Here is a 13,045-nt window from a genome sequence, read left to right as displayed (position 1 = left end):
ATGCATCCTAGTACCTGTTTGTTAATGGTCCGGCTCTTCCAGGTGAATGGAGTCCATCTGCTGATCGAGATGCTGCTCAGTCTGCTAGAGAAAGATGTGCCAGAGAGCTGCAAGAACTGTGCTCAGTACTTCTTCCTCTTCAGCAACTTTCTACAAAAGGTACAAGTGTGAAAGTGACCGGAGCTTCCTCTGTCAGCTCTCTGGAGGGAGGGGGTCGCTGCAAGGAGAGAGATTCTGTTCTCGCTCTTTGGAGTCCCAAGTATTACTGCCATACAGCTCTGACTCCGACACGGCTTTATGTTGGAATAAGAATAAAGTGACCACTGTTCTGTGGTCCTGTCATACCATATGCAAATTCCCCAGGAAATACAGATCTGCAGCACATATGTAATCCGTAATGTGAGCGTCCTATGTGGTTTCTTCTTCCTCCACTAGGGGGCACAGGGATGACCAAGGGTATAGCCTGGAGAGGAGAGTCTGGGCACCAAATAGTTAATTCTGAATTCCCAGCAGCCCGGGCTCCCTCTCCTCTATAGTTCTGATAAATGAGTACATTGTGCCACTGCTATATTGAGTATCTTACCCGTTCTCTTCTCCAAAACGCAGCAAGGAGTCCGAGCTGTTGAATTGCTTTTGAAATACTCGGCTCTGCGACATTTCATCAATTTCCTGCTCGGCCCCAATCGGAAGAACAACCAGGTAACTAGATTGGAATGATGCAGCTTTCCATATATCTTAGGGCGTCTTCTCCTGAACGCTTTTGCATTTATCAGTCTTGCCTGTTCTTTAATATTCATTTAAAGCGAGGCTATAGTTTTAGTTCTTCCCCTTTGAAGACTGCACGTTATGACTTGGGGGGGCTCCAATGGTTTTCCTTTTAACAATTACGTCTGTTCCTAGAATCGCCGATGGAGCCCGGCACAAGCTCGAGAGTTTGGCTTCCTGCATAATACAATAGCTTTGTTGGTCCTGTATTCCGATATTTCCCCCCATCGGACTGTCGGTAAGAGGTGGTCTCTCTGTTCATATGATCAGAAATCTTTTATTCAGCGTGTTTTTGTTTTTCATTCAGTGCTTTTTTACTTGTTTAATTCAAGGGGCGCTTCTATAGCGCTGCTTATTGCCTTCTCTTGGATTTCTGTTGGATTGGAGACGATGTTTTAGTCGTAGGAACAATGGGCCGGTCTCTGGGTTGTATGTAATTCCAAATGCGGGCGGCTCTTGCATGTGTTAGCAATCTGCACTTGTTGTAGAGCGGCCTGCAGATGCAATCACGGCTGCTCTCACTAGTGAGGGTCCGGGGGCAGTTCTGTCCTATAGATGCTTCCGACTCAGAATCCTGGCAGATGTTCGCATGGGATTTTTGACCGCTGGAAGCAGACGCCATTGTGTCCGCATTAGGTGCCACTCAGAATCGTGCCCTGTGTGTCCTAGCAACATCTCTCTGACAGCCTGTTGGCACAAAATAAACACAATGCAGTTATTACTGTCGGCTGAATGCGAAATCCCACTTCCAAGGACTCCTTCGATTTCTAACCCCCATTTTCTCCCGATTGCTTCAGCTCCTGGTGTATTCCGGTGTCACCATCCACCACACACACAGGGCCCTCTGCTGGCTCTCCACTCAGAAGTTGAAGCTTTGATGTTCACACCGGAGGGAAAGTCTTACCTGCTGGAGGTGCGTAACCACTTCTGTTATTACTGCATATTATCTGATTTGTAAATATAGATATATATATATTTAGAAAGTGTTTATATGAGAAACTGTTGTTGAGTTCAGGCCCTGTTCATCTGTGACTGCCTGTGTTGCAGGTGATGTTTGCAATGAGGGAGCTTCCGGGGTCCCTCTCCGTTCTCATTGAGATGCTGGTATATTGCTGCTTCTGTAACGAGCGCTTCTCCCTCACCGTGCTGCACTTCATTAAGGTAACACTGAAGCCTTCTCTCTGTAAATTTGAGTTTCGCCGTATTCTGGAGACACGCACCTTAGGCTTGATGATATATTTGCTAAAAGTCGATCAATACATGATGTTCAAAATCCATTTTTTTTGAATGAAGACAGTTGAAATACTGAAGTGATTGTTGATGCAATATAGCAAGAAGGAAATCTCACATACTGTATAACACACACTATCCAGTGCACGAGGAACCAAATGTGTACATATATGTCCAGGGCAGTGCTAGGACCTTCTGCCGATCCCCCAAACTCCCAGATTTGCTTCAATGCTTTGGAATGATGCCCACATTTGAAATAAAAGCATTCAGCTCAGGCTGGATTGTCCTACTTACCACATCTATATGTCGGAATGATGACATACACTGCACTTTGTATGACACTTTATAGCTGTTTAAAAGTTAATGATGTCCTCTTCATGGACTGGCCAAACTCTCTCTAAAATCAAACATTTGGAAACCCCCCTCTAGAAATCCTGCGTTTGCCCCTGCATACTAATAACCTGGGTACTCCGTATTTTGAAATTATAATAAACATGTAAACTTACAGAAGAGTGCATTATTTTGCAATGTTTTTTTTTTTTTTGGGGGGGGGGGGTTAGTGATTTCTGTTTGGCTGTACTGCATAACAGCCATTCTCCCCCCCAAGGCCCAGACTCTCCAGATTGGGATTAGTAAAATTACACACTATCCACTAAGCAATTTTAGAAATAGTTAATGAATGTATTGTGTATAATTGTGTCAAACATATATTGTATATTTATCCTATAGAATCAGCTGGAGTCTGCTCCCCCACATGAGCTGAAGAACATGTTTACCCTCCTGCATGAGATACTGGTATGTGCATAGAATGTCTCTATGGTTCTGTGAGCAACTTAACACTCGCCCTAAAGCCCGCTCTGTTCCTCGCACAGGGTATCCAGTCACGGGAGTTAAGCTTTGTACTTCCATATAAATTGGTAGCACTCCAATACATTCTGACCCTGTTCTTCCCACCAACAGGCCAAATGTAATCTCTGATTTACCGAAAGTGCAGATTTTTGGACGATTTTGCAGTGGGATTTAAATAGGCAATTTCTTTTTAAAGGCAAAACCAACCAAATTTCAATTTAAAAAAATTGCCGCTTTAAATCCAACGGCAAAGTCACCAAGAAATCAGTACTTTCAGTAAATCCGAAAGACATCTGCCCATGCATTCTATTGTATTTTATAGAGTGCCCCCAAATGTGCTAGCCTGATGCATTTTGTCCCCATGAAATTCGGACCTGTTTCGCCCTGTCCCTGATGTAAGGCTATAAAAGGTGGAGATGGCCAGATTTGCTTTGATTTCTTGTGGGGGCCACAATACACAGAGAAACTAAAGTTACTTATGTGAATTGCGCAGATTTTACTTTTTTTTTTCTTTTTCCTGTCTTCAAGGTGATGGAAGATCCAATCCAGCTGCAGCGACTTCAGTTTGCGTTTGAATCAGACGGATTGTTGGGTACGTTTTGTAGACACATTGATACACCCCATGGTCCCAGCTGTTATCTGCTTGTATTTATATTTCAGTTCTCTCCCTGTGAATGTCAGACTTCATCACCAAATGTTTCCTCTCCGTCCACAGCACTGATGCACCATAGTAACCACGTAGACAGCAGTCGATGCTACCAGTGCGTGAAGTTCCTCGTCACTCTGGCCCAGAAGTAAGTATGTAAAATCCTTAGGTCAGGGCTGTCTGTATTCATAGTTACTTAGGTACACACTGAAGCAGACAAATGTTGCGTATCTCTATTTGCACTAAATATACCACTTTACAGTAAACTATAGCGTTCCCGCAGGCTGTGTCAGCGGGGCGCTGCGCTCTGCCCTATTTCTGAAGGGCAGAAGGCATCCTGCCCTCCAGGGCGGCGCCCCGCTGAGACAGCCTGCGGCTTCTGGTTAAAACGGCGGCACAGCAGCATCCATTCACAGCGACCGCAGCGCTTGGGGGCTGCCTGGCATGCCCCCAGGAGTGACAAAATGGGGGCACGTCATAAAGACACGCTCCTTTTCTTTGGCCATGCGCCTTTTCGGCACACGCAGAAGTGCCCTAGCTCTAGGTCCGGCGCCCTACCTATTGCCGGACCTAGAGTGAACACTAAACTATATATAGTAGTTTGGGGCATTTAAATGCACAGGACATCTAAGTGCTGGAATACAGCTCACGGATAACTGTAGGGAGTGCTCTATCCATTGTAATACACGGGTCTGCTTTGTCCGCTTTAAGCTCAGAATGCACATTTTTATAAAGATCATATTTATAGTTAATAATTCTAATAATCGGTTATTTATATACTGCGCATATGTTGCATGTTTTTGGCAGAAGCCAAGTAACCTACCAGTATGTTTTTGAAGTATGGGAGGAAGCTGAAGTGCCAGTCATACATGGGGAAACATACAAACTCCACACAAATGGTGCCCTGGTAGTAATCCAACCCAGGACCTCAGTGCACTGAGGCAGCACTGCGAATTTCAGCGCTATTGTGCGTCCGTGCATCACTCGTATTTATAAAAAGTTATATTATTCAGGAAAGACAGATGGACAGTCAGAAGTAGTATCTGATGTGTTTGTGCTAAATTTTTCCTCGAAAGTTGCCGCATAACGCTGTGTCTGCCATTTATGCGATTCGTGGCTCAAAACGGAACCTTACAGCGTGTTGCGATATCTCAGCGTTCTGAAAATTGTTATTCGTTCTGTGTAATTTTGGTGCAATTTTCTTTCCGTAACAGGTGTCCGGCTGCTAAGGAGTATTTCAAAGAAAACTCTCACCATTGGAGCTGGGCGGTGCAGTGGTTACAGAAGAAGGTAACACACATTCTCGTACAGACTCAACTTTGGGGTCTGCTAGATGCACTGTTTATCTAGATTGGAACTGGAAAAGACACAACTTCTGTCGTTTCGACAGCTCCTCTCATAAAGAACACCACTTACAAATGATGAGACGAAAAATATATATAATTTTCTGTTACGGATTTAAAATCACCATGCTGTCTTCTGCCCGAGAGTGGCAGCTGGAAGACTCGGGCATGGCTCTTATTGGCGTTTTTGGCAGACGCTCTGAAAATCTTATACTGCTTAGCAACAGCCGTAACCATGAGACAAATTGTGCCCCACACTGCGCATTTTTCATGATTATACATTTTTGCTAAGTAGTTTTACATCGCAATGGCCAGCGGTGGCAAGACATGTCTGAGGCATCCTAATGCCAATTTCTGGTAGAAATATTCAAGTATCAGAAGTTACGTTGTAGACAGCATAGTGATTTATATAAGACTAATAACCTTTTCTTTTCTTTTTTTCTTTTCTTTTTTTCTTTTATTATTATTATAACAGTTTTTGGGTGGATTTAAACTTTTAAAGAGGCTGCTATTGTAAATACCTATTTCTTGCCAGTTTCTGTACTCTCATCTTTAAGCTAAATAATATTGAATTACGGATGTATGGGCAGATGCAGGGTTGGCACATGTTTGCGGAGTTATAAGAAACTATTTGACTGCTCTGCCCCTACCCATACACTGGGATCCATAACCCCCGTCTTAGTGCGCACTTCACCAGCCCTATCCATGGTGCTAGGGATCAATCTGAAAATGCACGCACAAATCGTAATTGGCCGCAGTTCCGTCAACACACCTACGACCCGTTCTTGCTAACTTAGCCCTCATGCCATCTGCTTATGCCGCTCTCAGCCTTAGGTGGAGATGAGACTGATTTGCGCATGACTCGGAATCACCCATACATGCGTGTGCTTGGCTCTGGAACACGCAAGCTCCGTCCACAAAACAAACTTGCTTAAAACCCTGCACCAACCACGTATTCAACTGTACAACTAAAGTGGCTCAAATCACTGTTCATTTTAGTAAAAGAACTTTAGTGAATGACGGAACTACGGGTCCGCTATGCAATGATCAAGTCTGTAAGAAAACGCATATTCTGTATTTTATTACTGGATGATTTACTGTGTGTTTCCCATCAGATGTCTGAGCACTGCTGGGCTCCACAGAGTAACGTGTCCAACGAAACCTCCACAGCTAAAACTTTCCAACGGACAATCTCCGCACAGGTACAGTACGGGCATATGGCGAAGGGAGAGCGCACTCCAGGCTAATCTAGTGCTGGGAGATATATCAGCAACATGCAGATTACCGGCTGTCTAAAGCTGGGTACACACTGGAGCGATGTCGGGCCAACTTGCCGTTTTGTAACAAATCGCCTATATCGCTCAGTGTGTACGGGCGAATGCGCCCTACAGCGGTCGCTAGCTACGGTCACTAGGTTTGATGTGCTGCACATCAAACCTAGCGATATCGCTAGCCATCTGTAGTATGTTAATGAAGGGCAGAGCAGTGATCGTTCAATTGTCCATTAACTCGTTCAAGTGTGGACGGGCAATCCCCATTCAAAGGCGTTTCATTCCGATGTTGGATCTAATGCCCGTCTACTCAGTGTGTACCCAGCTTAAGTATGGCATTTAGGGGGAGATGTATCAAAACTTGGAGCGAGATAAAGTGGAGGGTGTTATGGTACCAACCGACCAGCACCTGTTATTTTTTTAAACAGTCTGTAAAATGTCAGAAGCTGATTGGTTGGTACATCTACCCCTTATTGTGTTAGAAAGTCAGGTAGTGAGCAGTACTTGCATAATAGAACCGCTGTATGTTCGCTGATGGCTGTTTTGCTGCAGGACACATTGGCCTATGCCACCGCACTGCTAAATGAGAAGGACCAGTCAGGAAGCAGTAATGGGTCGGAGAGCAGCCCAGCCAATGAGAATGGAGAGAGGAGTATGCAGCAGGTGAGGAGTCTGTTTCTTTACTACTGGAAGTTGTGGATTGTGTGGGTAAGGGGGAAGCTGCTACCATCGTTCAACCATGTCATGCCTGAGAAAAGCCAAAGACAGACTGCACTCTGGGACTTGTCAGTTGTAGTAAAAAGCCTCTGTCTGATATAAACTCAAATTCGACGTTTCAGTTTATGAAAAGCCTTTTTCAAGGATACATAAGGATATGAGTAACAATCTTACCTTCTATAGCAAGGCACCATGTGCATCGGTGCATCACTCTCCCCACAAGTGTTTCAGTGCTTTTAATGACAGTCTTCTGAGCCACAATCAAGGTGCTTAAGATTGCCCATCGTTCCAGGACATTGATTGGCAACAGAGCCTCCTGTCGGGACCATATTACCTGAAACTGATTTTGTAGAGTTACTGCACCACGGCCTCTGAGGCTGGTGTCCGTGATCATGAAGTCCGATCCCAGAGTGCAAACAGGTGACCGTTATGGAGATTGTTGGAGTTAAGCAAGCAGAGGAGGACATGTCCAAGGGGGAGAGTTGGTCAACTGAAACTCAAGCGAGTGGAACCTGCCTCGAAGGGGACCAGCTTCGAAAAGAGGTGCAAATACAAGTGCATGAAGACCAACCTCATTTTGAGAATCCGCTTTACTATGCCCTGGATTGCCAGGGTTTTGGTCTGGAGGAAGAAATGTCCTCTGTAAGGACATGTTGAATAACATACCCAGTGTCTGGGACGGTGTGAGATTGGACTCTTTGAAGTTCACCATCCACCCATGGGTTATGAGCGTGATCAGTCAGACTGGCATGAGACTTAAGATTGTCCACAGACGGGGCCTTTATAAGGAAGTTGTCGAGATAAGGGATGTGCTGGACACGGGTAGGGTATTAGATTTAGGTAAATGACAGCACAATTTGCGTGGGTATATGGTGGCTTTGATAGTGAGGGTGATAGGCATGTTTAGGTGGTGAGTGGGGGTTTAGGGCAGTCATCAGTCCATACTGCGGAATGGCTACAATTGCTCCACACCATATAAGCACCAGTATTTGTCAGTTTGGCCCAATACCACATCATGTAGTCCCAAAATGACTCCCAGTCTATTAATGTGATCTTTATCTGACATGTTGGTTTATGCAGTTGGAAGATGACTGCAGACGACCTCTACTGGCATGAAGTGCCGTTATCTTCTAGCTCAACTCTGAATAGAATTTCCATTTGACCTGAGTGTATTATATAGTCTGGTCACTTATGAGAATGCATGGACTCTTATACTGGCAATAAGGCTGAGCAGCAAAGTCTTAACCATGTCTAGCCTGAACCCGTTAAATAAATAGACAAGTTTGATGGCGTAAAATTCATGTACTAGGATTCTGCCTCGCTTAGTGCTAGAATACGTATCTTATAGACAGATGCTGCCTTAGTTATTGTCGTCTTTGTAACATGCTTCACAGTGGGTAGAACAGAGAATGAATAAAACGGGGACATGCAAGACATCTACATAATTGTGTAAGGCTGTCCCATCCGCTCATTGCGAGAGCCCAAATGGCTCCCCCTTCAAGGAAGACGGGACAACCTTAGGAGGAGGAGACCGGCAGCCGTTGTAAGTATGGGAGTGGGGGGGAGAGTCGGAAAGGATCGTAGACCAGGGGGAGAAGGAGGGGCAGAGCCTGCTAGAGAAGGGGTGGAGCCAAACGGGGGGACGCAGAGACTGAGCTGACCCGGCGTCTGCCAAGTCCATTAAACTAGTACAAAATAAATACACATGTAAAAGGTTGGGGGAGGGTGGTGGTCATGAGAGAACTTTACATTCTAGTGGCAAAAGGGACAAACGTAGACCAGAGGAACAAGAATTGCTTGGAGTGAAGACCTGAGAGAGTAACAATGGCTTCAAGGTTTTGAGAGAGTCTGACCAGGTGTGGTGGGAAATTCCATAGGTACGACATTAGATGTTTCTGCTTGTACAAGTCAGGAGTAAGTCAAGTGGCATGGGAGAGGTAGAAATAGGATGCATGGGGATTTAGCTTTTTTAAGGCTGTTGACCAAATTTAACGTAGTGTTCAAGCTTTATAAATGTTTCCTGGAGGGTATATACCTGATGTTTTGATATGTTATGTATTATAGGGCCCCGACTCTCCAATGATAATTGGAGATCCAAAAAGTGACCTTGAGGACGTTGACCCTTGAACGCATTTTCCAGGTACAGAAGGGGAAAGTATTGTCATGCTGTGAAATTAATGCACTTTGAGAACCACAGGAGATTTATCTTATCTTTTCCACTGGAGTCCACAGCCCAGTACGTTCTTCAGGTCCCTGAGGGGCAGCTTCCCGGCCATTTCTGGAACTGTCTCAACAAACAGGACTTTATTCTTATTGCTGCAAAAAACAAAAGAAAAAAACAACGGATACAAAGTATTTTTGTCAAGATTTTATTGGGGGGAAAGAAAGAAACACCCGGAACGTGGATTAATTATTATTATTATTTTTTTTTTTTAAGTTCGCCAGCATTGAAGGAGTGAATGTAAAATTGTTGCTTTTTCTGTAATGCTGCGAAGATTTCATTTGGTTTTATACGAAATATTAAAAGAGAAAAATCTTGACTGATTTTAGGTGCATACACAACTTTTTAATCTTTCAATATTAGGAATATTAAAATGATGTAAAAATGTGTAAGACTTACCTTGTACAAATTAAGTTTGAAACTGATCTTTTAAAAAATAATGATTCTTTGTATTTAAAATGTCTCACAAAATTTGTATAGTGCCATAGGAATCTGCACCACTCGGCAAATCAGAAGTTTAGTTGTCAAACGTTGGCGTTGCGGTATGTAAAGTGCACCTGACGCCTACTCACAGCTAGGACGGCCTGTTTTGTGGGCTGGACTATCAAATTCGCTAGCAGCTGGTGACCTCACTGAGGCATGCTGTACATTGTGCCTCTTTACCTCAGTGATGTCACTAGTACTTAATATGAAAGGCTGAAGCCCACCAAGTGACTGTCTCAGTTATGTGCAGGAGACGGGAAACTAAGGTACCTGGGGGTTGGATAAAAATTTTAAGTATAGTTTAAAATTTCTGTAACTTTAGATCCGCCAAATATCTAGCGAACAGCACCAAAAAAGTTTTTAAGAAACCCACCCCACTTGAGGCACTTTATTCCGTATACTTCTCTTTGCCTGTAATCCAGGACCAGGCAGGAGCCAGGGAATACGTCACACCGAGGTGTTCTGCTTGAGAGAGTGCCTCCCTTCTTTATAGGACAAGTTTGCTACTAGGTTTAGGTCACAAACTTGTAAGTTAGTTTTGTCAACTCCTGCCTTAATCCCACAGAGACATATCGATGTCCCCAGTCACGGACGCCCGCTATAGATTTTCTGGGACAATGGTTCATAATTCCTGCGCTGAATGAATGTGTAAAGGTGCAGAGGACGGATTTGACTTGTGTAATATATGATGATATCAATATATATATATATACTTTTTCAGTAATAGCTTGTGAGTAACTGGAATTTGCTGGATCCTACCCCCCACCCCTTACAAGATCATGCAATGGCATCTCTGGGTTTGGCATGTCTAATTTTAGAAAGCCCCAGACAATGATTTGTATGTTTTGTGCCAATTATTTTTTATTGATTGTGTTGTATATTTTCTTGATTTGTTGCACTGATACTTTATTTTTTAGGTCTTTCCCAATAAATGCACCATATTATACAACCAGACCCTTCCCCGCGGGAGGATTTTCTTGTTCTTCTGACTCGCTGCTTATCCCTATTCAAATGTGTGCACCAGTCATGTTGCATTTTGTTCCTAGAGGATGAACAAGATATCGGGGGAGATGTATCAAACCTAAAGAGTGGCGAGGTTGTGCATAGCATCCAGTCAGCTCCTACCTATAATTTTATAGAATGTATTTCATAAATACCAGCTAGCAGCTGATTGGTTGTCTTGAGTAATTTCTCCAGTCTTTTAAATAATTTAGAAAAGGGTGAAATGTGTTAAACCTTTTAATTACTGCAGAGGAGCATTCATATATACTGTCATATACAAAAGTTGTGTTCTATGCATACCCAGATGATCTGAGATGACCATCGAAGGTTTTCCCTTTGATGACGGAGATCCAATGGTTCTCTGCCATCGATGGTCCAGAGCCCCGCAGTAGTTTTTATTTTCTCCCTGGCGCCCAGGACACAGAGCATAGCTCTGCCCTCCAATGCACCCCTGAAAGACCTCCCCCCCCCCCCCCCCCCCACAAACTCTGATTGGTACAATCAATGGTTAACCTGCCAATGGCCGTCCCTTAAGTTGACCAGGATTGGCTATCCTATCAGGTCCATACAAGCTTTGTGGCTAATAAACTGAAGTGTTAACCCTTGATCTGCGGAAAGTGGAAGCAGCCATTTTCTTAACGGAAGCAGTCTATCAGTTGGTTGGAAATTATCGGCGTCACTGAGAAATGAGGCTCTTCCAAGTAGCCTGATACCTGTGATGTCACTGGCTCCTAGTGATTTGATGAACAGTGGCTCAGTCAACCAGATGTCTAACCCCACTGGGTATACTCCTGGGTGCTGAGAAATGTGCCTGGATTTATGTGAAAGCAAGCTCTGTCTCCTGCTATAAGAATTGAATGCAGAAAATGAATTGGACGGATGTGTTTTACCACTCTTCCCTTTAATTTGTCAGCTGTAAGGCACAACCAGCCAGAAGTGCCTTTTTAGTTCCATCTAGCTAGCGAGTAAGTTGTTGACCGTTGAGACGTTTCCAATCCAGAGTGTGCTGGCACCAGCTTATTCACATTACAGACGCATTTATATCTGGTTTCATAATTTATCATCTACAATGCCGTCCAAAAATGGACTCGTTTGGTCACTGTTAAATAAAACTTCTGGAAAACAGTTGCTTTTAATTTTATGACGAAATAAACTTATTGGAGTGTTACAGAGATTGGTGAAGACTAATCGGTTATACGCTTATTTTGTGTCTGCATGTTCTCAGTATCTGTGATCTGCACTGGGAGCAGAACAGGCTGGTAAATACTCCACCTGCTCTCAGCTGTCCTCAGGAAAACGCATAGTAAATCCTAGAGTTTGATTATTATTATTAATAATACATTTTATTTATAGGGTGCCACAAGTGGTCCATAGCACCATACACACAGTAAAGGGTACACAGAACATTACATTACAATACAGTAACCAAAATATAAACAACGCACAAGTAACAATTAGCAACACAATTCTTCATACACAGTACAGCTCTGAAGGTGAAGGCTGTCATAGAAGTGCTAGAGAAGAAGGCTGTGAGACATTAGGGAGGAGGACCCTGCTCCTAGGAGCTTACAATCTAGGGGAGACAGACAGATGGCATGAGTGTGTAGAGGGGGACCTGAGTGCAGGGAGTAGGCGAGGTAGAGATGGCTGAGACAGGAGGGACAGAGACTTGGTGACACAGTTATGTGGTGCAAGGGTATGCTTTGATGAACAGGTGGGTTTTCAGTGCACGATTGAAGCTCTGCAAGGTCGGGGAGAGCCTGATCGAGCGAGGGAGCTTATTCCAGTGAAGGGGGCTGCACAGGCAAAATCTAGGTTGTGAGCATGATTAAGTAACCAGGGTGGAGGAGAGGAAACAGTCATTGGCAGACCGGAGTGAGCATGAGGGAGTATGTAAGGAGATGAGGTTGGAGATGTAGGGAGCAGTAGAGTTAGAGAGGGCCTTGTAGGTGAGGGTGAGGAGTTTGTAGAGGATTCTGTAGGGGAATGGGAGCCAGTGCAGGTTTTGGCAGAGGGGAGCAGCAGAAGTGGAACAGTGGGAGAGGAAGATGAGTCTAGCTGCAGCATTGTGAACAGACTGGAGGGGAGCAAGATGGCAACGTGGGAGGCCAAAAAGGAGGTGGCAGTAGTCGAGCCAAGAAATGATTAGTAAATTAATAGTTTGGTAGCATTCTGGGATAGGAAAGGCCTAATGCGAGCGATGTTGGGTAGCTGGAACCGACAGGATTGAGCCTGAGATTGAATGTGGGGTGTGAAGGAGAGGGTGGAGTCGAGGGTGACACCCAATCAGCGAAGTTGGAGAAGATGGTGTTGTCAACAGTGATAGCGATATTGGTTGGAGAGGAGACTCTATTAGGGGGAAAGAATGATGAGTTCAGTTTTGTCCATGTTGAGCTTCAGAGAGCGCTCGGACATCCAGGAAGAGATGGCGGAGAGGCAACTGGGAGAGGAGAGGTATAGTTCCGTGTTATCGGCATAGAGGTGGTATTGGAGGCCAAAGGAGCTGATGAGTTCTCCT

General features: G+C 44.3%; 1 protein-coding gene across 3 annotated transcripts in view; it reads left to right on the top strand.

Moving 5' to 3' along the window:
• The window catches only part of USP24 (ubiquitin specific peptidase 24), a 123,608-nt gene extending 111,924 nt beyond the window's left edge, over positions 1–11,684 (top strand). For 2 of the 3 annotated variants that reach the window (XM_088447319.1, XM_088447317.1), the window contains exons 56-67: positions 43–159; positions 607–699; positions 901–1,003; positions 1,563–1,678; positions 1,813–1,926; positions 2,725–2,790; positions 3,373–3,436; positions 3,560–3,638; positions 4,705–4,780; positions 5,949–6,035; positions 6,657–6,767; positions 8,886–11,684. In XM_088447319.1, coding sequence (XP_088303445.1) covers positions 43–159; positions 607–699; positions 901–1,003; positions 1,563–1,678; positions 1,813–1,926; positions 2,725–2,790; positions 3,373–3,436; positions 3,560–3,638; positions 4,705–4,780; positions 5,949–6,035; positions 6,657–6,767; positions 8,886–8,948 — 1,089 coding nt within the window. In that variant the 3' untranslated portion in view covers positions 8,949–11,684. The remainder of the gene's footprint in view (positions 1–42; positions 160–606; positions 700–900; positions 1,004–1,562; positions 1,679–1,812; positions 1,927–2,724; positions 2,791–3,372; positions 3,437–3,559; positions 3,639–4,704; positions 4,781–5,948; positions 6,036–6,656; positions 6,768–8,885) is intronic. The other variant, XM_088447318.1, reaches the window with a different exon arrangement.
• Positions 11,685–13,045: the final 1,361 nt, after the last annotated feature.

This window comes from Taudactylus pleione, unplaced genomic scaffold (assembly GCF_031769625.1).
Source record: "Taudactylus pleione unplaced genomic scaffold, aTauple2 ptg000428l, whole genome shotgun sequence".
NCBI lineage: Eukaryota > Metazoa > Chordata > Amphibia > Anura > Myobatrachidae > Taudactylus > Taudactylus pleione.
The sequence above is the reverse complement of the archived record's forward strand: the minus strand, read 5'-3'. Positions and strand labels throughout refer to the sequence as shown.